General features: G+C 28.5%; 1 protein-coding gene across 3 annotated transcripts; it reads left to right on the top strand.

The window, feature by feature from the left end:
* Positions 1 to 1,086: 1,086 nt before the first annotated feature.
* LOC111419472 (probable helicase senataxin) lies at positions 1,087 to 27,677 on the top strand. 3 transcript variants are annotated; one of them, XM_071201380.1, is made up of 10 exons: positions 1,087 to 1,218; positions 1,271 to 1,450; positions 1,503 to 2,685; positions 5,339 to 6,026; positions 6,077 to 6,147; positions 6,198 to 6,595; positions 6,647 to 6,863; positions 17,748 to 18,283; positions 18,337 to 18,945; positions 27,478 to 27,677. In XM_071201380.1, the coding sequence occupies exons 2-10, from the start codon at positions 1,271 to 1,273 to the stop codon at positions 27,592 to 27,594; spliced, it is 3,999 nt and encodes a 1,332-aa protein (XP_071057481.1). In that variant the 5' UTR covers positions 1,087 to 1,218; the 3' UTR covers positions 27,595 to 27,677. The 3 variants fall into 3 exon arrangements, with proteins under 3 accessions (XP_071057481.1, XP_071057480.1, XP_071057482.1); XM_071201379.1 differs by having other exon boundaries at positions 1,503 to 2,691; XM_071201381.1 differs by having other exon boundaries at positions 1,099 to 1,218; positions 1,271 to 1,417; positions 1,503 to 2,691.
* The last annotated feature ends 195 nt before the right edge of the window (positions 27,678 to 27,872 follow it).

Raw genomic sequence — 27,872 nt, 5'->3', positions numbered from 1 at the left:
TTCCCATCCATCTTTCATTTCCTTTAGTTGTCTAATACAAACCTAACCTAAAAATTGTTTTCGAAACTGATAAAAAGTGACATGCACCAGATAGTATCAGTTTGATATTAAATTAAAGCAATAGTTAATAAATGTTTATGTTAGGTACTATATTAATAAAGTTATAAACAATTAAGGTTATTAATTACTATTGATGTATCTTGAAATATTTAAAACTTTCCTTCATAGATGTCCCAAACATCGTATTTGAGAAATCTTTCCAACAACACTGAAATTTAAATTGAAAAATCTATTTTAACGGTGGGAAGACACAAATCCCACGACACCGAATATAGAAATAGCGCCAATTCGAGGAATCATGCAGAAATCTTAACCGTAGGGGACGATTAATTTATTTTTAAATTTGTTTATATTGATCGATTAATGAATGTGGTGATATTTTCGCGAGTGACTCCATCATGGCGGATACGAAAGTGAGATAGTTTAATACGAAAGTTGAAGTAAGACAAGGAAAGAAATATTTCCTATCCATCTTTCATTTCCTTTAGTTGTCTAATACAAATCTAACCTAAAAATTGTTTTCGAAACTGATAAAAAGTGACAGGCACCAGATAGTATCAGTTTGATATTAAATTAAAGCAATAATTAATAAATGTTTATGTTAGGTACTATATTAATAAAGTTATAAACAATTAAGGTTATTAATTATTATTGACGAATTTTAAAATATTTAAAACTTTCCTTCATAGATGTCCCAAACATCGTCTTTGAGAAATCTTTGCAACAACACTGAAATTAAAATTGAAAAATCTGTTTTATCGGTGAGAAGACACAAATCCTACGACATCGAATGTAGAAATAGCGCCAATTCGAGGAATCATGCAGAAATCTTAACCGTAGGGGACGATTTATTTATTTTTAAATTTGTTTATATTGATCGATTAATGAATATGGTGGTATTTTCGCGAGTGACTCCATCATGGCGGATACGAAAGTGAGATAGTTTAACACGAAAGTTGAAGTAAGACAAGGAAAGAAATATTTCCCATCCATCTTTTATTTCCTTTAGTTGTCTAATACAAATCTAACCTAAAAATTGTTTTCGAAACTGATAAAAAGTGACAGGCACCAGATAGTATCAGTTTGATATTAAATTAAAGCAATAATTAATAAATGTTTATGTTAGGTACTATATTAATAAAGCCATAAACAATTAAGGTTATTAATGATTATTGGTGAATCTTGAAATATTTAAAGTTTTCCTTCGTAGATGCCCCAAACATGGTCTTTGAGAAATCTTTGCAACAACACTGAAATTAAAATTGAAAAATCTGTTTTAACGGTGGGAAGACATAAATCCCACGACATCGAATGTAGAAATAGCGCCATTTCGAGGAATCATGCAGAAATCTTAACTGTAGGGGATGATTTATTTATTAAGGCTCATGCGGTATAAAATACTTAGTATTTTTTCAAAAGTTATTTTATTTCATTACTTTCAGAGCCTCAATGGAACATATTTAAACGGCCGTCGGTTGGATAATTTGGAAACTGCTAAATTAACAGACAAAGATTTGTTAAATTTTGGCTTTTTTATACATCCACTTTGTGATCAAACCATAAACCATTATTGTTACACAGTTATAAGCCATCCAATAACTATGGAAATCAACACTAGTCAACAACTCTTAAACATACTTGAAGGTATAGATGAAGGTGAATCATCTGTTAATCAAAATAATGAAGCCAAATCATCACCATTATATTCAAATAAAGATGAAGTGATTTATATTGATGATGATGATGATTTTGAATTATATTCTCAAAGGGCGTTTAATGATAGAATTAAATCAGAACCAGTTGAGTGTATAGAAATTTCTGATTGTGAAAGTGAAGGAGATGTTTATAATTTAGATGGGTTAAAAGCAATGATGGATAATATTGTTTCTGTTAAGCTTGAGATAGATGAAGATGTTAATGAGAATGTTGCAGAACCTTGTGATCAAAATCAAATAGGAGATTCTAATGAAAAACCGAATGAAATAGAAAATTTAAATGAAAAGAATAAAGATATACAATTAAATGGAAAATTTGTTGATAGATCGTTTATTACACCAATGAAACATCCCAAAATCATCATTACTTCACCCCATATTGAAGTGAATGAGAAAAAAAGAAGGAAAAGTGTTGAAGTTAATCACAAAGGAAAGAAACAAAAAGATGAAGAAGATAAAAATAGGAAAACAAGAAGAAAAAGTATGGATGTTGATAAAGTTATTGAAGTGAATGAGAAAGGAAGAAGGAAAAGTGTTGAACTTAATCACAAAGGGAAGAAACAAAATGATGAAGAAGATAAAAAAAGGAAAATGAGAAGAAAAAGTATGGATGTTGATAAAGTTATTGAAGTGAATGAGAAACTAAGAAGGAAATCTGTTGATGTTAATCACAAAGCAAAAAAACAAAAAGTTGAAAATAAAAATTCTAAAACAAGAAGAGAAAGTATGGATGTTGATAAAGTGAATGATGTGATAAGGTCTCTTATTAATGATGTTAATGAGAAGAATAAAAGAAGGAAAAGTGTTGATGATAATTTGAATAATAAGCATAAAAATGGAAAAATTAAATGTGTAGATATAAATAAATTAAGTAATGGATTACAAGAAGTTGCAAAGGATCCAAATCAAAGTAATGGTAATAAAATAGAAATACATTAAAACCTTGATAAAACGGATCTTGTTAGAATAGACTTTGGATATAACAGATAAAATATTTTTAAATCATACTATTAATATTATCTATTTAATACATCCGCATATTTTAATATAAATGTTATCACTCATAGATAGCATCCCACTTGAATTATTTCCCATGTTGCTCTATTCTATTTGTTGCCATATATTTATTCTTGTTCCAAAGCCTACTTTTTCAAAATCTGCACATATAAGTTTTAAACTTGAACGAAATATCAAGTGTGCTTTATTTTTGGAAAGGAAATTTTATGCTCACGTCGAATTTGCAAAATAACATCAATAACCACTAAAATATTGCTTTGAGGGAAAGCTAACTTATTCCATCGAATTCTACATAAAAAGTTGCTTTGGAAATGTTTTCACAAAAATGAAGATTTATTAATAAGAAAAAAGTTATGATGACTTTTCGAAAATACACTTTTTTGAAAAACACGCTGTATCTCTGAAACCGTAAGAGATATCGCGTAGATGCTTAATTAATAGAGATGTAAAAATTTTTTATTAAGATAATTGATTCAAAATCGAAATTGAAACAAATTTTATTTAAAACATTTTTTGATAAAAACAATAATTATTGAGATAATTAATTTTGATAGCATACTATTCAGAGGGAAATTAAAATTTCAAGTTAGCAAAAAATTGTATTAACAAACACTGTTCCTGAAGTAATTCTAAACAAATTTTGTTAACAACATTTTTTGATTAAATCAACAATAAGGATATAACCTCAAAAATATTAATTTTTGTAGTATACTGTTCAGTGGGAAATTAAAATTTCAAGTTAGAAAAAAATTGTGTTAACAAAAATTGTTCCTGAAACAATTCTAAACAAACTTTGTCAACAATTTTTTTTCATTTAATTAATAATTAAGGAGGTAACCTTAAAATAATAATTTTTCCGTATTTATTCATAATTACACGTAGATGCTTAATTAATAAAGATGTAAAAATTTTTTATTAAGATAATTGATTCAAAATCGAAATTGAAACAAATTTTATTTAAAATATTTTTTGATAAAAACAATAATTATCGAGATAATTAATTTTGATAGCATACTATTCAGAGGGAAATTAAAATTTCAAGTTAGCAAAAAATTGTATTAACAAACACTGTTCCTGAAGTAATTCTAAATAAGTTTTGTTAACAACATGTTTTGATTAAATTAACAATATGGATATAACCTCAAAAATAATAATTTTTGTAGTATACTGTTCAGTGGGAAATTAAAATTTCAACTTAGAAAAAAATTGTGTTAACAAAAATTGTTCCTGAAACAATTCTAAACAAATTTTGTCAACAATTTTTTTTTGATTTAATCAATAATTGAGGAGATAACCTCAAAATAATAATTTTTCCGTTTTTACACATAATTACACTTAGATGCTTAATTAATAGAGATGTAAAATTTTTTTATTAACATAATTGATTCAAAATCGAAATTGAAACAAATTTTATTTAAAACATTTTTTGATAAAAACAATAATTATCGAGATAATTTTGATTGCATACTATTCAGAGGGAAATTAAAATTTGAAGTTAGCAAAAAATTGTATTAACAAACACTGTTCCTGAAGTAATTCTAAACAAATTTTGTTAACAACTTTTTTTGATTAAATCAACAATAAGGATATAACCTCAAAAATATTAATTTTTGTAGCATACTGTTCAGTGGGAAATTAAAATTTCAAGTCAGAAAAAAATTGTGTTAACAAAAATTGTTCCTGAAACAATTCTAAACAAACTGTGTCAACAATTTTTTTTGATTTAATCAATAATTAAGGATATAACCTCAAAATAATAATTTTTCCATTTTTACACATAATTACGTTTAGATGCTTAATTAATAGAGATGTAAAATCTTTTTATTAAGATAATTGATTCAAAATCGAAATTGAAACAAATTTTATTTAAAACATTTTTTGATAAAAACAATAATTATCGAGATAATTAATTTTGATAGCGTACTATTCAGAGGGAAATTAAAATTTCAAGTTAGAAAAAAATCGTGTTAACAAAAATTGTTCCTGAAACAATTCTAAACAAACTTTATCAACAATTTTTTTTGATTTAATCAATAATTAAGGAAATAACCTCAAAATAACAATTTTTCTAATCAATAATTAAGAACATAACCTCAAAAAATTTTTTATATATATATTTTTATATATTTTTTATTGAGAAAATTGTTTTAGAATTTAATTTAGAACAACTTTTGTATGAAATTTTCTGCTGAGAACGAGTGGAGGGGGGAAATCGTATCGTTTTGTTACAAAAGTTCCGTGCCCTAAATAAGATATATGAGCTTGCTTAATTGAGCATAACTGATCAAAATTTGGAGCAATCTTTGATAAGGCTGCTCTCATCTCATAATACACCTTACACCAGTGTCACACACTTTGCGGGACACTGGTTCATATGATGTGTAAATCAAGGATGGTATTTTTAGTTTAAATTGTTATTCAGCGCTGATGTATATATAACGGTCTTTTGTCTATAATGAACACTCCCTTTCCCTCCATATTAATCGGTTATATCAAGGTTTTACTGTATGTATTAATAAATAGGAGTAATAATCTTCTTTTTATAGGTTCCCATAAAAATGGTGAATTCAAAGAACCCAGTGAGATAGTAAGAATTCCCAAAAAAATTTCATTCCGTAATCTTGAAAATCCAACTCCATCAACTTCGAATTTAAATTCATTTAAACCTACAAGAAATTCTACAATAACATCATGGGGTGATGTTCCTAAAGACTCTTACCTTGCATTGTTAAAAGATGGAGCAAGAAATTTTATTTACCCCAAAAATAATAATAATATTAAAACTCCACAAAATAATTTATGCAATAAATCCACGAAAATTTATAACGATTCGATGAAAGAGAACTCGATTCAATTAACAAACTTCAACGAGCGCCCGAAAGATCCTCGATTAAATCAAAGAAATAATTCAACGATTAATGACTTACCAACAATTTCTAAAGGAAATCATCCCGTTATAAGCGAATCAACAAATTATCAACGTCGGAATTTACATTCAATTATTAATAAACCTTCGTTCCACATGGTTTTAGCACTCCTTTGTTGGAATGTAGATTGGTTAGAGGAGTGCAAAATAGTACAAAAACCTCCACCAATTATTAAAAATAACATCGTAAAAATGTGCACGCTTTTCAATACCTACAAAGATTATTGCAACGTTGTTAAACCGTTCATTATGTTGGAGTTATGGGATCATTTATGTAGTGGATACACAATGAATGCAACGAAATTTAGGTAAAAAATTAAGAAGAAAAAATATTTTAATTTTATTTTTTTACTTTTAGGAGTAAAAGATTTGTTACGAATATTAACGATGTAACTAAACACGATCGTTACCAAACTTTACGTTGTATAGGTAAAAATGAAGTGTTATTTTAAGCAATTTGATTCAATTTAATTTTTTAGGATATTTAAACGGTCGTGAACAGAAAGATTTTCCTAAAGAAGGCGATATTATTATGACGCATTTAGGAGTTAAACCTCACAACACCACCAAACAAACCGCCTTAAAATGTTTATTTGCTTATGTAGTTTCATGTAAAAAACGGCATTTAAAATCAACTGTTTGTACGAATGAGATTTCATCACAATTCGATATCAATCTTATTATAAAACCATTCCCCGAAGAAATTCTTTTAGCCAAATCCGCAGATGCTATGATTATTACGAATGTAACATCTATTTTGCGGGAATGCAATGCTTTAATGTTATTGGAAAATTCGCAAGTTTTTAAATTACTTCTTAGTCCAATAATGGAAAGTTTTGTTGTTAAACGAAACGAAGAAATTGTTCTTAAAGCAAAGGTTTGATTTATTGTTTAAAAGATTTTATTGTTTTAAATTTGTATTTTTTAGGGATTATCTGAAAAGCAAATGCTCGCTGTACAAGAAGCGTGCACTTTATGTATCGGAAATAGTCCTGGTCTTTACATGATTCAGGGTCCTCCTGGAACTGGAAAGACCACTGTTATCCAGCACATAATTGAAACTTTAGTCCGGCTTAAACCTGACATCAAAATTTTGGTTGTTGCGCCTTCTAATGTTACAGTTGATGGAATTCTTAGAAAATTGAGTAAGTTTTAATTTGGGGGTATGTGATGTTTCAAAGCTAAGTAGTACAAGTATGACGAAAATTTTCAACAATTCATTAAGTATCTTCTTATTATGCAACTTAATTTTAAAACACTACACATTATAGTATATTATTATACGAGCATACAGGGTTAAGTATTATCAATTGCGCTCTCTTCGATTAATATTTTCAGACTTCTAACACTTCCGGTTATACCGGAAATCGCCACCAACTTTATTTTTTTAAATTGAACATCCTGTATATTTTTACAACTTTGGATTTATCTGCTTCCAAGGCTTAATAATAACTTTATTTTTTGCAATTTGATTCAGCCGTTCTCGAGTTATTCGAATCTTTTTAGAAAAATCAGCTCCAGCAGACATTTGTTCAAAAAATCAGAGAACACTAGATTTTTGAGATACCAATTTAGGATTCAGAACATGCTTAAGCAACATGCTGGAGTATGTTTTGGTGCCGAGAACGGCTGTCTAAATCGTTTGGTCATTTTACTATGGCAGGTTAACTTTGAAGTACCATAACTTCATTTTTTTAAATGACACCCCCCATATTTTATTACTTAGTCGTCTTTGGCGTCTCATTTTACATCTTTTATACTCCATATCTCCTATACCTAACATTAATAGTTTGGGAAATAATTAGGGTTTTTTGAAAAATTCTCTATATATCGATATCAACCTAGTGTGCCATGGAAAACAAATGTTTAATGACTTATTGACAAACGTCAAAGTCTGATTTACGTTGTTTGATGCTTGTGAGTCTAAAACCAATTAAAATGGATATTAATAACGTAAATAATGTTTATAGAAATGTCTAAATTCTCAAATTTTTATTTTGCCCAGACCCCGGAAACGTCTAATGACTGGTCTCGCTGAGACATCCTGTATAATACCCTTGTTTATAGATATACATAGTTATCCAACCGGTCGAGTTGGGTTGCTCTAGCTCGTGCTGCCTCTAACGGCAAACGAGAAAAACATCATTTATGAATGAATTGAATAAAATTGGAAATCCAACTTGTAGTAGAAGTTGCATACTCAGAATAAAAGATTAAGTGAACTTATGTAATTGAACACGAAATTGTTTAACATATAAAATATTTAATTACATTAAACATTACATCTAAATATAAAAAAAAAATCTGTCCTTTTTTTATAACAGAGAACCAAAAATTGCCTTGCTAATTAAATGGTGAGTTTTGATTTTTGTTCGTCCTATTGCAGACGTATTAATTCTAGACGTGGAGTATGTAGTATAAACAAAGTTTTTTTGCAACTACTCGAGTTTGGATAAACGATTTCACGTAAACAAATTCGTTCTTTATTATTTCGTCGTTGAGAATTCTTTGGTTAAAATACAAATACGAAAATTAAGAAATATTAATTAGAATCAATTAAATAAATAAAAACGAAGTATGTACCTATTTCTGATTTTATTAACGAGTGTTTCTAAATTGATGTGAAAGATTTCAAGGGATGATTTTTCAGCGAAAATTACGGGGTGTTTTTCATATAACTTTTTGTTCAAAACCCCTTCCCCTCCAAGTTATAGCCCTCTAAAATTAAGGGAAAATCTGCAACTTTCTTGTTAATATCTTTCTTCATTGTTAATTTGACATAACTTCATTTCTTTGACTAATTATAACCAATTTCTGAATTAATTCACTTGAGCCTGTATATTATTTTATTTTTTGGTGATCAAACTAACAATTTTAGGAGAAAATGTCAAGAGACTAAAAGTTGCGTATTGAATTCCACTATTTAAATCAAGTTTTTAAATACATCTTGTAATAACATTTTCGGGTTATAAAAATCGTCAAAAAGTGTCATTTTATTAACAGTTATCTGTCAAATTTCAATCTTCTAAATTCTTCCATAGTGGATTTATTAAATAAAAACAATTTTTTCCCCTAACGTTAGAGTACTGTAACTCGGTGGGGAAGAGGTTTTGAACAAAAACTTATATGAAAGACTGTCCTTAATTTTTGCTGAAAAATCACTCCTTGAAATCTTTCGCATTAATTTAGAAACAGCCTGTATATTAATGAACTTTTTTAAGGTGACTTTATTGTGTTGACTGAACATAATGAAAATCATGAATACATAATAACAAAATACATGGCAAATCCTGCTAACTACTTATAATTGCAAATTATAAATTACTTACTACTTTTGAATGGATGGAAGTTCCTTTAACAAACTGTTACAGATGGTTGAACCATTTTTGAAAAGGCAGGATCGCAATATGAGAGAAAGTACAAGTGTTAGGGAAAGATTAGCCTTAACCCTGAGGTACTTGGCCACAGAAAGAAATTTTGAAGACTTGAAGTTTTCTGTTATAATGTCCCCAGCAACTATGAGCAAGGCTGTAATAGAAACCTGTCAAACCTTTATATATGTTCTACAAGACCAACTGAATGAACTAGATGAACCAACAGTATCTTCATCGTCTTGAACGTCAATAATGTCAGTTAATGGGGCGGTCATTTTCACCACTTATTCACAGGCACACGACTTGAACTGAACTGAGTGTAATGTAGAAAATAAGAATTAAACCTGTTTTCAAATCATCTGGGTTAACCCTTTAACGGTTAGTGGCTTCTATAGAGATCACTTATCAATAAGGTCAAATAGCTGCATTACCACAACTAAATCGTTTCTAAAAACGAAAAAATAATTTGCCCTTTAAAGGGTAAAATAACATATGTTTTTCAGTGTGTTGATGTGTTGAGACATGTTTTGTTATTGTTATAATTAAATAAAAGTAGGTATTTAATTTTGAGTATTGATAGAAATATTGGCGCCAACCCTACACGGTCAATAGTATTGTCAATATCCCCTCCAATTATCAATATTGACGCCCGAAAATCAAAAAATCCGAATTTTTATCAATTCTCCATCAATATTTACCGTCACTAAAATTTTTTACCTTACACTATCAATATTATTATCAATATGCTAAGGTGTTGTCAATATTGATCGTCTAAGAGCTTTAGAAAAGCATACTTAACAAATGAAAAATATTGATGGCGCTTCTAAAATGCAATAAAAATCGTTCAAAATACTTTCCCCCTTTATACGATGAAAGTTTTATGAAACTTTTTTGATAAAATGGATGTTTTATGAGTTATTATTAGGTAGTCTCAATTTCAATGAATTACTCAGCATATTAAATATAGTCTTTTAAACAAACTTCTTAAAAAGATTCAACGCGGTTGGTGTCCTCTTATAAAACCAGTTCATACACCTACTTAAAAAATTTGGCGTCTACAAATCGGTACCTACCGACGAATAGTCTCAACAATTCGGTATTATTCTTGAAGGACACATTATCGATTTTTCTCTGCAAGAAATACTGAAATATATGCAATTTATTTTACGTTTTTCGTAGTAATACGTTAGGGCGCGTATAGTAAAATTTAAATTTTTATGAATGGCGACACATAAGTCACCCTGCCATCTAGGCATCACGACCACGAACTAAATTCTTTGGATAACTATGTATATCTATAAACAAGGATAATACTATACAGGATATAGGGTGCATCAGGTATGAGTAGAAAAAATTTGAGGGGTTATAGGTCCCCTTTTTGTGAATAAAAATTCTTATAACACAATGTCCCATTCTTAAGTTATGATACGATAAAGTTAAGGGTTTGAATGTTTAAGTACTGCTGTATAAAGAATTATACTAAGCAGGCTTTGCTTATCTATACAGGGTGTCTCAAGTAACTGGTTCGTTACAACTTTTTTAGGTTCCAGTATTCGTACAGTTTTCAAATTTTGATAGTATGGGTTGTTCAGTCGGAACTTTCGATCTAAAATATTTTCAAGATGGCTGCCACTTCCGGTCTACCGGAAGTAGACCATAACTTCGTTATTTTAAAGTTATTTATAGTTTTTATTGCACATTTTAATTGTTCGTTAAAAAATATGTTGACTTTTATAAAAGTTATTGGTAGCTAGCCTTTTTCGTTTTCGAGTTATTTTGATTTTAAGGTTTTTTTGGCAAATTTCACCATGCTCTTTAAAACCCTATATCTCAGCCAACGTTCATTCAAAAAAAGCTCTAAATTGGCACGTTTACTCTTCATATGCTCTCAAATAGATTGTCATATATTGTATCAGAGTATCTTATACAGGTGGTCAAAAATTGTATTATCGTTTCTCCATATTCAATGGGGAGAAAGTCGAAAATTTTAAATGGAACGCCCCATATTTTATTAGCCTATCAGGAAGAGAATTCAATTCTCTATAAATTATCTATAAACATTCCCATACCTATTTATCGTAGTTTGCCTCATATTGCGCAATTTATTAAAACATGCACGAAATGCAGGTTTTTTTATTAGAAAGCTATGGAATTTTGATAGTTTTTGGTCCATGTTTGTATTATTGTTGTCATTAGTTACATTTGACGACGTCATTGAACATCATGGTAAATTATTCCAACGCCGATATTTGATTTTAATTACATTTATTATTTACTTTTATCAAAGTCAACCTATTTTTTCACCCACAATTAAACGGTGTAATAAAAACTATAGCATTCCATTTAAAATAGTGGCGCCCATCTTGAAAATATTTTAGTTCTAAAGTTCCGAATGAACAACCCATGCTACCAAAAATTCAAATATCTACGAATAGTGGAACCTGAAAAAGTTCTAACGAACCAGTTAAGTGAGACATCCTCCTGTATAGCTTTAATTTGACACATAAAAGTAATTTTTGAGATATTTTTTTAGAGATTGTTTACTTTATACAAATAAATTTATCACTTCTGTTTTATCACTCTTTAATGTAAAAATTTACAAAAATTTAGGTTTTAATAAACAAACTTGCTTATTGTATTAAAAACAACAAAATTATAAAACTAAAAACAAATTGCAAAGCAAAGTCTACTTAGTATAATTCATTAACCGATAGTACTCAAACTTATGAACCTTATGTTATTATTAATAACTTTATCGTATCATATTTTAAGCAGAATAAAGAATGGGATATTGTGTTATAAGAATTTTTTATTCAGAAAGAGGAGACCTATAACCCCTCAAATTTGTTCTACTCATACCTGATACACCCTGTATAATACTAATGATATTACATTATCCACGACTACTATTGCAATTGATTCCATAAATTTATTTTTTTAAATAAATTTTTGAATAAAGTTTAAACGTCAATGTGACACAAATTCAATGTTACCAACTGTAACCAACTTCACAACAATTTGTCAAAATTAAATGTCAGTTTTATGAAACGTCATGTATTTTTTTACGAAAATTAATTAATTTATGCTTAAATCATACAGAAAAAGGAATTTGTTAACGTTTTTTTAATGTCAAATCTCTAGAAAGTCCTAAAAATTGACGTTTTTGAAATTTCGTATATGCTCGTATAATAATACAGTGCGTTTCAAAAGTAACGGATAAATTCGATAAAATTATTATAAACAATTTATGAAAAAATCGCTGAAGGGTCTAAAGATTTAATTTTTTTGCAATTTTTTGGTGTATATTTTAAATTTTTTTTGCCATTTTTAAACGAGTTATGACGTCATCGAAGTTTTTTTTTTAAATGGAACACCTCATTTTTTATATCGGAATTTGAAAGAGGATTTTTTTTCTGAATTATGTACAATAAATATTAATATCGGTTACATGAGAAAATTTTCGAGAAAAATTAATTTAAAGTTTCTTTAAAATGATATAAAAAATAGTAGTAGCCGTGCGTAACCATGGCAACCAATTTAAAATTTCCAAGTGTCAAAATTCGATTTGAAATAGTTTATTGTGCGTTAATGAGATTATTTTAAACGTTTAATTTTTGATATCTTATTTTCTGTTTGCGTTTTTTTTTCTTTTGATGCGTTTGATACAACAAGCTATTGCTACTTTTGTATCTCAAGTACAATAGTAATAATAAGTAATTTAAATAAATAATTCAATTCAAATTGAATTTTGACACTTCGAAATGTCAAATCAAAACAATTGGTTGCCATGGTTACGCACTGCTACTGCTATTTTTTATATCAAGTAAATGAGAAATAATAAAACTTTAAATTAATTTTTCTCGAAAATTTTCTTATGTAACCGATATTAATATTTATTGTACAGGGTGGTTCAAATTCGATGTCCGAATAGGCTAACTGGGAAACTATAAGAGTTAGAAAAAAAGTAGCTTACATGTCATGATCTCGTTTTTCGAGAAATTGCTAATGCCAAAAGCCTCAAAGCGCTATCGTCTTTTGTTTTTCCCCTAGAGGCCAAAATTGAAAATATCGTAAAACCAGCAAGTGCAATTATCTTGGTTATTATTATAGGTGGAGTATTATAACTAATAGATTATATGGACACTTTTTAACAGAGAATTTAATGACGTAGTCAAAAAAAAAATTTCGGTTTTAGATTTTGAGATATTATGACAATTTTCGTTTTTTTAAATGGAAACAACCCCTAATTATTCGCTTATTAAATTCGTTATTTTTTTCTGATTACAAAAATATGGGGTTAGATAGGTCTATTTCTTATTGTTTTAGAATAAAGCTAAAAATTAACTTTTTTTTAGTGTCGTCAAAGAAATTAAATTTACAGTTTCCTGTAAATTACGGTACTATAACTAAAAACTATTCTACCAAAAATTTATATAAAATTTACTTTATTTTCTAATATGTAACATTCTAACATGTTAAATTTTTCGTAATTTTCGTAATCCATCCTAAAAAAACAGGATTTTTAATTTGACACTTCAGAAAATTTTTGATATATGAGCGCCATCTATCAATAATTTATTAAGTTGTTTAATAGTAATATTAAATATTAATAAAAAATGTGAAATAATGCAATCTATTCCAACTTTTGTGTAAAACAAATATAAATTAAATAGTTCAACAAATGTATTTGATACAAATATCAGAAATATGTTTTTTTTTTAATTTTTGGTTATAATTTAATTAATTAATTACAGGAAACTGTAAATTTAATTTCTTTAACGACACTAAAAAAAGTCTAAAAGAATAAGAAATAGACCTATCTAACCCTAATAAGCGAATAATTAGTGGTTGTTTCCATTTAAAAAAACGAAAATTGTCATGATATCTCAAAATCTAAAACCGAAAAATTTTTTTTGACTACGTCATGAAATTCCCTGTAAAAAAGTGTTCCTATAATGTCTTAGTTATAATACTCCACCTATAATAATAACAAAGATAATTGCACTTCTTGGTTTTACGATATTTTCAGTTTTGGCCTCTAGTTTCCGAGTTAGCCTATTCGGACATCCAATTTGAACCACCTGTACAGGGTGTCCAAATTTCGATGGGTTTGCAGGGTATCTCAGTTATTATGAAAGATAGAAAGTTGCGGTTTTCGCGAACCTGAGCTACTTTTTTGTGAAACTTTCAATGCCGCAAACCAAATTTTCATAGACCTCTTCGTTTTTGATATACAGGTATTTCAAAATTTACGATTTTCAGACTCCCCTCGTATCTCGGCTATCCGGAAACTTAGTAAAAAAGTAAAAACGGGTTCTAATAGATTTTTTCACGTAGAATCCAATGATGCACGTAGAATTTTTCTAGACATTACAGTTTTTGAGTTATAAACACAACTTAGGTTTTTTTAAATGGAACCACTTATATTTTATTTTTTTATTGAACTAGAATTTTTTCAAGCTTTTCAATGATATATAATACTCTATACTTACCTTTATAATTAACCTCGAAATTAAAAAAACCACATTATTTTATAAGTAGGCTATGATAAATTAAGTGATCGCGTTGCTAGGATACCAGGATAAACAAAGAATTTTGAAAATACTATAATATTAATTATTGACTTATTAAAAAAATGTATCTATTAAATTTTGTTTGCTAAAAACGAAAAATTATTAAAAACTAAACATTATGCAAATATGGCTTCAAGTTACAGGAATTGTTCAAAGTTGTTACCATTTTGATGCACACATTGTTCACAAAGTTTAGTAATGCGTTTAATTGCATTTAGAATAGTTATGGGATGTTGCTGTAAATGTGAAAAAGCATCAGTTACAGCAATTTTCAATTCCAATTTTGTTCGATTCTGGGTACTATACAGGGTGGTTCAGTTTTTAATCGGGAAACTTTTCTAGGACGTAGTACTTGCCAAAATAAACAAGTTTTTTATATAAACATAGGGTCGCAACTCTTCTGTTTTTGAGCTATGAGCTGTCAAAGTTGAGCCAAAAATTTACATTTTATCTTTTATTTCGGGTATGAGTAAACCATAGAATTTGAAATTTGGTATGTATGTACTACTGGTTAATATCTTATTTTCAACCATACCTTAAACTTCCCTAGCGCCCTCTAAGGAGATGAAATTCACAGCCCCTTTGATTTTTTTATAACAACTTCTTAACGCCATGGAATATTAACAAAGAAAAATATGGGTTGTAAAGCTTATTCATTACTAGTACTTTTTTCTCTCTTTAGTTTTTTCCTTAAAAATAATAGTTTTAACGTAAAAAAATAAAATATGCTACATTGTACTGTAAAGCGCTGCTATTATTAAAAGAAATTTTTCTTTATAGGTGGCTATGGAAGTTGTGCACTTACTAGGATCTAGTACTAACTAGATAACATCAATTAATTGTGATTTTCATAAGAAAAACCATAAATAAGATTAATGCCTGTCTGAACAAATTACGTTGTTTTAAACAATATTAAAAAATTGATACTCTGGCTTAATAACCGTCAAAAATTATTAATAACCAGCAATAATTATGAGGATTCACTGTAAATGAAACTTACAAGTTCTCAGAGCAAACTTTTAGAATAATTTTGGCTAAACATGGCGGCACATAGCAGTGTATGGCACGATATTTTATTTTTTTACACGGAAACTATTAACTTTAAGGAAAATACTAAAGAGACAAAAAAGTACCACTAAAGAGTGAGCTTTACAACCCATATCTTTTTATGTTCATATTCCATAGCGTTAAAAAGTTGTTATAAAAAAAACAAGGGGGTAGTGAATTTCATCCCCTAAGAGGGCGCTGGGGAAGTTTAAGGTATGGTTGAAAATAAGTTCTTAACCAGTAGTACATACGTACAAAGTTTCAAATTCTACGGTTTACTTGCAGCTGAAATACAAAACAAAATGTAAATTTTTTTCTCAACTTTGATCGCTCATAGCTCGAAAACAAAAGAATTGCGACCCTATGTTTATATAAAAAATTTGTGTTATTTTGGCAAGTACTACATCCTAGTAAAGTTTCCCGATTAAAAACTGAACCACCCTGTATACCCGATTCTTGATATATCCCCATAAAAAGAAGTCCAAAATAGATAAATCAGGTGATCTTGCTGGCCATCGCGTTGGACCATGTGTGCCTATCCACCTACCAGGAAATTCTGCAGTTAGGTAGCGACTCACTAACTGCGCATTATGAACGGGAGCTCCGTCCTGCTGAAAATAAATATTATTTAGCCGAATAAGAGGAATATCATCCAAAATCTCTGGCAAAGCCTCTTGCAAGATGGCCAAATAGCGATTACCGCAAAGGTTTCCTTCAAATATTTTGTAAACAATTCGTGGCCCAATAATTTTGAATTTGGTTGCGCTCTTTCTGGATATCTGAAGTGAAACAATCTGCTAATAAAATGTTATTGCTGATAAATGTTGCATTCTACCTATTTATGTATAATTCAGCAGCTTGATTTACATTTTCATTTGCATGAATGTAACATGCTAGCATGTCATATTTTTCATAATTTTCATAGCGCTCCATTTCAAGAAAAAGATAATTAAGTTAAGTTAATTAAAGGTAATTAAGTAACACACGACTTATTGTTAGCACAAAATTCAAAATTAAGGTTGACAGTAATTAACTATATTTACTTTGTTTATTCCGGTATCCTAGCAACGCGATCACTTAATAGACAACCTAAGCCTTGACGTAACAGAGATGGGCGGAGCTTATATCGACTCCAAACATTTTCATAGCTAAGTGTGTTGCTAACGGTAAATCACCATATGCCATTTTTCAATTAGTGTTAAAATAAAATAAATAAGTGACTTTTTATGACATTTCAAATGACATTTTTATTACGGTTTATCATTAGCAACTGTGGTTAGCGACGAAATTGTTTGGAGTCGATATAAGCTCCGCCCATCTCTGTGACGTCAGGTTAGGCAGTCTGTTTATCATTGCCTACTTATAAAATAATGTATTTTATTCAATTTCGAGGTTAATAAATTATAAAGGTAAGTATAGAGTATTATATATCATTGAAAAGCTTGAAAAAAATCCAGTTCAATAAAAAAATAAAATATAGGTGGTTCCATTTAAAAAAACCTAAGTTGTGTTTATAACTTAAAAACCGTGATGACTAGAAAAATTCTACGTGCACCATTGGATTCTCCGTGAAAAAATCTATTAGAACCCGTTTTTACGTTTTTATTAAGTTTCCGGATAGCCGAGATACGGGAGGTGTCTGAAAATCGTAAATTTTGAAATACTCCCTGTATATCAAAAACGAAGAGGTCTATGAAAATTTGGTTTGCGGCATTATAAGTTTCACAAAAAAGTAGCTCAGGTTCGCGAAAACCGCAACTTTCTATCTTTCATAATAACTGAGATATCCTGCAAACCCATCGAAATTTGGACACCCTGTACATAATTCAGAAAAAAATCCTCTTTTAAATTCGGATATAAAAAGTGGGGTCTTCGATTTAAAAAGATCTTCGATGACGTCATAACTCGTTTAAAAATGGCGGAAAAAAATTAAATCTTTAGACCCGTTTCAGCGATTCGATAAGAATTTATTCGTTACTTTTGAAACGCACTGTATACTATTATAACTTTTTTATTTTTATTTTTATCTGTTTAGCAAAAGACAAAAAACGAGAAGATTTAGTACGGTTAGGAATTTACGAATCAATAGGTTCTGACTTGCATTATTACTTCATTGAAAATATCATAAGAAGAAAAATGACCGAACAGATATTAACAGAACGTCCAGAAGTTCGTTTGGATTTTAACAAATTAAAACAGAGAGCGCTCGATTTACATGCGAAAATCGATGAGATGACGAACCATAAAAAAAACGCTTATCATTTAATAAAAGAATTAAAAAGTATCGACCACCAAATCAATAATTTTGCTCAAGATTATTTCCAAGATGCCCACTATTGGAACACCTTCCATAAAATCCGCAAAGAGATTTTAATGCGTCGAAACATTATTTGCACAACGTTAAATAGTTGCTTTCGTTTAGGGGAGTACGGTTTAAATATAGATTGTTGTATAATTGATGAGGCTAGTCAAAGTAAAGAAACGGAAACTTTAATACCTTTAAGTTTGGGCATTGAAAAAATTGTTTTAATTGGAGATCCAAAACAATTACCGGCCGTAACACTCAGCAAAGTAGGTATTTTTAATTCTCATTATTAATTAATTAATTTAAATTTTATTTTTAGTACGCAAAAGATTTAGGATATGGTCAATCACTTATGTCGCGATTAAAAAAAGCTTTTATATCCGAAACGAAGCAACCAATAACAATGCTTGATTTACAATTTCGAATGCACCCGGAAATTTGTTTATATCCCAGTGAAACTTTTTATGAAGGAATGTTAAAAACGGCATCGATTTGTAATAAACGCGGTGGTTTAGATGGATTGGCTCCTTATTATGTTTTAAATATAAACAAGAATCATCAAGCAAATGAGCGATTAGAAAACGGTTATTATAACGAAACCGAAATTAATTGCGTTGTTAAATTATTAAAGGCAATAAACGATACTATTGGTCATAAAACCGATAAATTTTATACAGTTGGAGTCATAACGCCTTATAATAATCAACGTAAAGATTTATTGGTGGAAATTAAAAAACTAAGGATGCCAAGTATACAAATTACTGTGAATACAGTCGATAGTTTTCAAGGATCAGAAAAAGATATTATTATATTATCCTGTGTTCGACTGAGAGCGAATTCATTTTTAAATGATGAACAACGTTTAAATGTTTCTATAACAAGAGCTAGAAGAGTTCTTTATGTTGTTGGCACAAATCCGTTATTTGATGTAAGATTTTTTTATTTTAATTTTCTTGTATTTTTATAAAATTGCGGGTTAACGCCATCTTTTAAAATCTATTAAAACTTAAAATTAATTAATATACAAAAATATATTTCCATAGAAACAAAGACAAATCTACTTAAATTGTCTCACGTAAAATGCAATATCACTATGTTCCATATTTTTATTGAACTAAAACTAGAACCGACCTAAACTAGAAATATTGAAAGAGTTGAAAACGGCTAAGAAAAAAACTTTCAGGTGTTAATGTCAACCTTAATTTTATTATTATATTCGTAATCCTTATAAAATAACCTTTAAAATGAGTCCAAACATGACGCACTTATCTCAAAAAACAAAAAAGTTAGAATAAAAAACATTAAACCCGAAGTTAGCAACAATGAAGATAGCAATTTAATTTTTAAGTAGTAATACCAACTTTAATTTTTTGTTTTTTTAAGAATATGTCAAAATGACGTTGACAGTTCAAACCGGAAGTTGGCCATAACTCCATTAATATTGAAGATAAGTATGTCGTGTTTGTATTCATTTTAAAGGTTTTTTCATGAAGATTACAAATATGTCAAAATTGAGGTTGACATGTTAAACTTGAAGTTAGTTGCCATATAATAGTGAAATGGACAACTTAATGGTGTTATTTCATGATGTAATCTTCTAGGTCTAGTGTTAGTTCTAGTAATACACTAGCATTATTACTAGAAGTAACACAAAACCTAGAACTAGAATCATTCAGGTTTAGCTGTCTTGAGAGACGTGCGACTAAACCCGAATGTTTCTAGTTCTAGATCTAATATTAATTCTAGTGACAGTGGTAGGTAGCGCTAGTTAAATATAAGATATCACTATGTTCCATATTTTTATTGAACTAAAACTAGAACTGATACTAGACCTAGAAGTAGAAATGTTTCAATATTTCGATGCAAGGCTAAGAAAAAAACTTTCAGGTGTTAATGTCAACTTTAATTTTATTATTATATTCGTAATCTCTATAAAATAACCTTTAAAATGAGTCCAAACATGACGCACTTATCTCAAAAAACAAAAAAGTTTGAAGAAAACACATTAAACCTGAAGTTAGCAACAATGAAGATAGCAATTTAATTTTTAAATATGAATACCAACCTTAATTTTTGATTTTTTTTTCTTATATTTTCGTTTTTGTGGCAAATTTGAAGATATTTTATAAAAATTAAGAATATATCAAAATGACGTCGACATTTCAAACCGGAAGTTGCTTATATCTCGAGTAATAATGGAATTAAACGTATCATATTTTGGGCTGATTTTAAAAGATTTTTTTCGCGACGATTACAAATATGCCAAAATTGACGTTGACGTTTCTAACCGGAAGTTGACCATAACTTCATTAATATTGAAGATAAATATGTCGTGTTTGTATTCATTTTAAAGGTTTTTTAATGAAGATTGCAAATATGTCAAAATTGAGGTTGACATGTTAAACCTGAAGTTAGTTGTCATATAATAGTGAAATGGACAACTTAATGGTGTTATTTCATGATGTAATCTTTATTAAAAAACATTTAAAATGAATCCAAACATGATGCATTTTTCTTAAAACACAAAAAAGAGAATAAAAAACATCGACCTTGAATGTTTTTTGTTCTAGATCTAATGTTAGTTTTACTGACAGTTGTAGGTAGCGCTAGTTGACATATGATATCACTATGTTGCATATTTTTATTGCACTAAAACTAGAGCTAACCCTAGAGCTTGAAATATTGACAGAGTTTCGACGCAAGGCTAAGAAAAAAACTTTTAGGTGTTAATGTCAACTTTAATTTTATTATTATATTCACAATCCTTATAAAATAACCTTTAAAATAAGTCCAAACATGACGCACTTATCTCAAAAAACAAGAAAGTTAGAATAAAAAACGTTAAACCCGAAGTTAGCAACAATGAAGATAGCAATTTAATTTTTAAATATTAATACCAACCTTAATTTTTGATTTTTTTTAATGATATTTTCGTTTTTGTGGCAAATTTGAAGACATTTTATAAAAATTAAGACTATATCAAAATGACGTTGACAGTTCAAACCGGAAGTTGCTTATATCTCGAGTAATATTGGAATTAAACATATCATATTTTGGGCTGATTTTAAAGGATTTTTTTCACGACGATTACAAATATGTCAAAATTGACGTTGACGTTTCTAACCGGAAGTTGACCATAACTTCATTAATATTGAAGATAAATATGTCGTGTTTGTATTCATTTTAAAGGTTTTTTAATGAAGATTGCAAATATGTCAAAATTGAGGTTGACATGTTAAACCTGAAGTTAGTTGTCATATAATAGTGAAATGGACAACTTAATGGTGTTATTTCATGATGTATTCTTTATTAAAAAACCTTTAAAATGAATCCAAACATGATGCATTTTTCTCAAAACACAAAAAAGAGAATAAAAAACATCGACCTTGAATGTTTTTTGTTCTAGATCCAATGTTAGTTTTACTGACAGTTGTAGGTAGCGCTAGTTGACATATGATATCACTATGTTGCATATTTTTATTGCACTAAAACTAGAGCTAATCCTAGAGCTTGAAATATTGACAGAGTTTCGACGCAAGGCTAAGAAAAAAACTTTCAGGTGTTAATGTCAACTTTAATTTTATTATTATATTCACAATCCTTATAAAATAACCTTTAAAATAAGTCCAAAGATGACGCGCTTATCTCAAAAAACAAAAAAGTTAGAATAAAAAACGTTAAACCCGAAGTTAGCAACAATGAAGATAGCAATTTAATTTTTAAATATTAATACCAACCTTAGTTTTTAATTTTTTTATTATATTTTCGTTTTAGTAGCAAATTTTAAGACATTTTATAAAAATTAAGAATATATCAAAATGACGTTGACATTTCAAACCGGAAGTTGCTTATATCTCGAGTAATAATGGAATTAAACGTATCATATTTTGGGCTGATTTTAAAAGATTTTTTTCGCGACGATTACAAATATGTCAAAATTGACGTTGACGTTTCTAACCGGAAGTTGACCATAACTTCATTAATATTGAAGATAAATATGTCGTGTTTGTATTCATTTTAAAGGTTTTTTAATGAAGATTGCAAATATGTCAAAATTGAGGTTGACATGTTAAACCTGAAGTTAGTTGTCATATAATAGTGAAATGGACAACTTAATGGTGTTATTTCGTGATGTAATCTTTATTAAAAAACATTTAAAATGAATCCAAACATGATGCATTTTTCTCAAAACACAAAAAAGAGAATAAAAAACATCGACCTTGAATGTTTTTTGTTCTAGATCTAATGTTAGTTTTACTGACAGTTGTAGGTAGCGCTAGTTGACATATGATATCACTATGTTGCATATTTTTATTGCACTAAAACTAGAGCTAACCCTAGAGCTTGAAATATTGACAGAGTTTCGACGCAAGGCTAAGAAAAAAACTTTTAGGTGTTAATGTCAACTTTAATTTTATTATTATATTCACAATCCTTATAAAATAACCTTTAAAATAAGTCCAAACATGACGCACTTATCTCAAAAAACAAGAAAGTTAGAATAAAAAACGTTAAACCCGAAGTTAGCAACAATGAAGATAGCAATTTAATTTTTAAATATTAATACCAACCTTAATTTTTGATTTTTTTTAATGATATTTTCGTTTTTGTGGCAAATTTGAAGACATTTTATAAAAATTAAGACTATATCAAAATGACGTTGACAGTTCAAACCGGAAGTTGCTTATATCTCGAGTAATATTGGAATTAAACATATCATATTTTGGGCTGATTTTAAAGGATTTTTTTCACGACGATTACAAATATGTCAAAATTGACGTTGACGTTTCTAACCGGAAGTTGACCATAACTTCATTAATATTGAAGATAAATATGTCGTGTTTGTATTCATTTTAAAGGTTTTTTAATGAAGATTGCAAATATGTCAAAATTGAGGTTGACATGTTAAACCTGAAGTTAGTTGTCATATAATAGTGAAATGGACAACTTAATGGTGTTATTTCATGATGTATTCTTTATTAAAAAACCTTTAAAATGAATCCAAACATGATGCATTTTTCTCAAAACACAAAAAAGAGAATAAAAAACATCGACCTTGAATGTTTTTTGTTCTAGATCCAATGTTAGTTTTACTGACAGTTGTAGGTAGCGCTAGTTGACATATGATATCACTATGTTGCATATTTTTATTGCACTAAAACTAGAGCTAATCCTAGAGCTTGAAATATTGACAGAGTTTCGACGCAAGGCTAAGAAAAAAACTTTCAGGTGTTAATGTCAACTTTAATTTTATTATTATATTCACAATCCTTATAAAATAACCTTTAAAATAAGTCCAAAGATGACGCGCTTATCTCAAAAAACAAAAAAGTTAGAATAAAAAACGTTAAACCCGAAGTTAGCAACAATGAAGATAGCAATTTAATTTTTAAATATTAATACCAACCTTAGTTTTTAATTTTTTTATTATATTTTCGTTTTAGTAGCAAATTTTAAGACATTTTATAAAAATTAAGAATATATCAAAATGACGTTGACATTTCAAACCGGAAGTTGCTTATATCTCGAGTAATAATGGAATTAAACGTATCATATTTTGGGCTGATTTTAAAAGATTTTTTTCGCGACGATTACAAATATGTCAAAATTGACGTTGACGTTTCTAACCGGAAGTTGACCATAACTTCATTAATATTGAAGATAAATATGTCGTGTTTGTATTCATTTTAAAGGTTTTTTAATGAAGATTGCAAATATGTCAAAATTGAGGTTGACATGTTAAACCTGAAGTTAGTTGTCATATAATAGTGAAATGGACAACTTAATGGTGTTATTTCATGATGTAATCTTTATTAAAAAACATTTAAAATGAATCCAAACATGATGCATTTTTCTCAAAACACAAAAAAGAGAATAAGAAACATCGACCTTGAATGTTTTTTTGTTCTAGATCTAATGTTAGTTTTACTGACAGTTGTAGGTAGCGCTAGTGAACATAAGATATCACTATGTTGCATATTTTTATTGCACTAAAACTAGAACTAACACTAGACCTAGAACTACAAATATTGAAAGAGTTTCGACGCATTGCTAAGAAAAAACTTTCAGGTGTTAATGGCAACTTTAATTTTATTATTATATTCGCAATCCTTATAAAATAACCTTTAAAATAAGTCCAAACATGACGCACTTATCTCAAAAAACAAAAAACTTAGAATAAAAAACATTAAACCCGAAGTTAGCAACAATGAAGATAGCAATTTAATTTTTAAATATTAATACCAACCTTAATTTTTGATTTTTTTTTATTATATTTTCGTTTTTGTGACAAATTTTAAAACATGTTATAAAAATTAAGAATATATCAAAATGACATTGACATTTCAAACCGGAAGTTGCTTATATCGCGAATAATATTGGAATTAAACGTATCATATTTTGGGCTGATTTTAAAAGATTTGTTCACGACGATTACAAATATGTCAAAATTGACGTTGACCATAACTTCATTAATATTGAAGATAAATATGTCGTGTTTGTATTCATTTTAAAGGTTTTTTAATGAAGATTGCAAATATGTCAAAATTGAGGTTGACATGTTAAACCTGAAGTTAGTTGTCATATATTAGTGAAATGGACAACTTAATGGTGTTATTTCGTGATGTAATCTTTATTAAAAAAACTTTTAAAATGAGTCCAAACATGATACATTTCTCTCAAAACACAAAAAAGAGAACAAAAAACATCGACGTTGAATGTTTTTTTGTTCTAGATCTAATGTTAGTTTTACTGACAGTTGTAGGTAGCGCTAGTTAGCATAAGATATCACTATGTTGCATATTTTTATTGCACTAAAACTAGAACTAACACTAGACCTAGAACTACAAATATTGAAAGAGTTTCGACGCATTGCTAAGAAAAAACTTTCCGGTGTTAATGTCAACTTTAATTTTATTATTATATTCGCAATTCTTATAAAATAACCTTTAAAATAAGTCCAAACATGACGCACTTATCTCAAAAAACAAAAAAGTTAGAATAAAAAACGTTAAACCCGAAGATAGCAACAATGAAGATAGCAATATAATTTTTAAATATTAATACCAACCTTAATTTTTGATTTTTTTTAATGATATTTTCGTTTTTGTGGCAAATTTGAAGACATTTTATAAAAATTAAGAATATATCAAAATGACGTTGACAGTTCAAACCGGAAGTTGCTTATATCTCGAGTAATATTGGAATTAAACGTATCATGTTTGGGCTGATTTTAAAAGATTTTTTCACGACAATTACAAATATGTCAAAATGGACGTTGACATTTTTAACCGGAAGTTGACCATAACTTCTCTAATATTGAAGGTAAATATGTCGTGTTTGTATTCATTTTAAAGGTTTTTTAATGAACATTACAAATATGTCAAAATTGAGGTTGACTACCAATTGTTGTCTGCATACCGTGAAGTCAGACAAACTTACTATCATGCTCTGTTAAGTCTAGTTAGTTCTGGGTCCTATAGCAAACCTTAAACCTGGTGCAGAAAGGCCACAAATGAATAGTGTTGAGAAAAACGGGATTTTCGTTTTCATCTCCCTAAAAATATAAGACTTCTCAGAATAGTCAGGGTCAACCTATTGAAAATTGTTTGGTGCCTGTCCATTTTTATCACGATTATACAGGATGTTTCAAGTCGTGGTATAAATTTAGTCACTAAAACTAGAGATAAAATGATGACGATTCGTGTAAAAATTTTTGAAAAATAATCTAGAGTTTGATTTTGTACTTTTAAACTGGCTTTTATTTTATATATAGAATTTAAGTCTAACCAGTTTCGGCCCTTGGTCATCTTCAGAGACTCTACAAATAGATTAACATTTCTCATTTTATCCATTTTACAAACGAATTTCTTAATATTTCTTTTTGTTTTGTTAAAAAAGATCACATATCAATGTCGAAATTAGATTATTAGTTACTAATTTACAAAATTAAAGTTTAAAAAGTTGTAAAACTTGTATTATATGATAACTAACTTCAGGTTTAAAATGTCAACCTCAATTTTGACATATTTGTAATCTTCATTAAAAATCCTTTAAAATGAGTACAAACACGACATATTTCTCTTCAATATTAATGAAGATATGGTCAACTTCCGGTTAAGAATGTCAACGTCAATTTTGACATATTTGTAATCGTCGTGAAAAATCCTTTAAATTGAGTCCAAACATGATACGTTTAATTCCAATATTACTCGAGATATAAGCAACTTCCGGTTTGAAATGTCAACGTCATTTTGACATATTCTTAATTTTTATAAAATGTCTTAATATTTGTCACAAAAACAAAAATATAATAAAAAAAAATCAAAAATTAAGGTTGGTATTAATATTTAAAAATTAAATTGCTATCTTCATTGTTGCTAACTTCGGGTTTAATGTTTTTTATTCCAACTTTTTTGTTTTTTGAGATAAGTGCGTCATCTTTGGACTCATTTTAAAGGTTTTTTAATGAAGATGACAAATATGTCAAAATAGACGTTGACGTTTCGAACCGGAAGTGATTGTATCTCCATTAATATCAAAGTTAAATATGTCGAGTTTGGACTCATTTTAAAGGATTTTATATGAAGTTGACAAATATGTCAAAATTAAAAGTTGAAAGTTCGAACTTTTTTTTTCACGACTAAACCCGAATGTTTCTAGTTTTCGTTCTAGTTTTAGTGCAATAATAATTTGCAACATAGTGATATGTTATGCTGGAGATGGGAGATGTTAATCTATTTGTAGAGTCAAATAAAAAACATAAACTTTTAATTTTATACTAACATCTAGAAAACGACACTGGCCCGAAATTGTAGGTTCATCTATTTTTTCTATTGTATAATTTCTTGCTGTATCTAAGTCGGTTCTTAGACGTATGATACAAATCGGTCTTGAAATCGTATAACGTGATTGGCGCTTATCCTTTAAAACAAAATAGTATTTTAGGTCTTTCGGTATTCTGCATTTTTTCTAAGATAAGTTGCACTTTTACCTACCAGACAGTATGAAAATCTCTAAAAACGATAAAATGTTGCTTAGTCAAGTGCTGTATAACGCGGTCCAATTATAGGTACCTTACGACTTCAAGGGTGTTCTTCTCGGTCGCCCAAAATAAGTTGATAGCAAAGAAAAACCAGTTTTAAATGACAAATCAAATATACTGTTAGAAACATATCCAGCTTAAAGTAGCTACAAAAAAAATTAGATCTTTAGAGCATTTTGACAAAATTTTCCTCAATGATTACTTAAAAAGAACGCAATGGACAAAGTCTCATTTAGTTAGAACTACTCAATGTTGGATAACCCGCACTTTTATAATAATTTTTTTAAACTACACTCGAGTTAATCAATTGTAACACAACTTTATAACTTAACCAGGATATAATTGATTAACTTGAATGCTTCTACATTTTTGTATCATATACTTGATTACATTGGAATAATCAAACTTTTTTTGCAGACTTGTTCAACGTTAAAAAATTTAAAAGAAAATGCCAAAACCAGAAATTTATACTTGAACTTATCGGATGTAAGCGAAACGATTTTAAAAAGTATCATAGTGAGACGGCCCCAATAATGCCATAACATACCTTGTATTATAATTTTAAATTAAGTTTATTCGGTAATATTTTTCGAAGTAAGTACTAATTTATTTTTTCATTTTGATGTAATATACATATATGTACAGGGTGAATCAAACAATACTTTTCAAAATGAAATATGATTCGCATTAAAAAAATTTTTTGTTGATTTTTTGTATTACCTATTTATTAATATTTTTTTATAGTATCTTTGACTCACTCTGTTAATAATAAAAATACATTTTTTGTTATATTTTTCAAACATCTTTTTTTT

The sequence above is a fragment of the Onthophagus taurus genome, chromosome 1 (genome assembly GCF_036711975.1).
Source record: "Onthophagus taurus isolate NC chromosome 1, IU_Otau_3.0, whole genome shotgun sequence".
Classification (NCBI taxonomy): Eukaryota; Metazoa; Arthropoda; class Insecta; order Coleoptera; family Scarabaeidae; genus Onthophagus; species Onthophagus taurus.
Note: the sequence above shows the minus strand (reverse complement) of the source record. Positions and strands in the feature narration are given on the sequence as shown.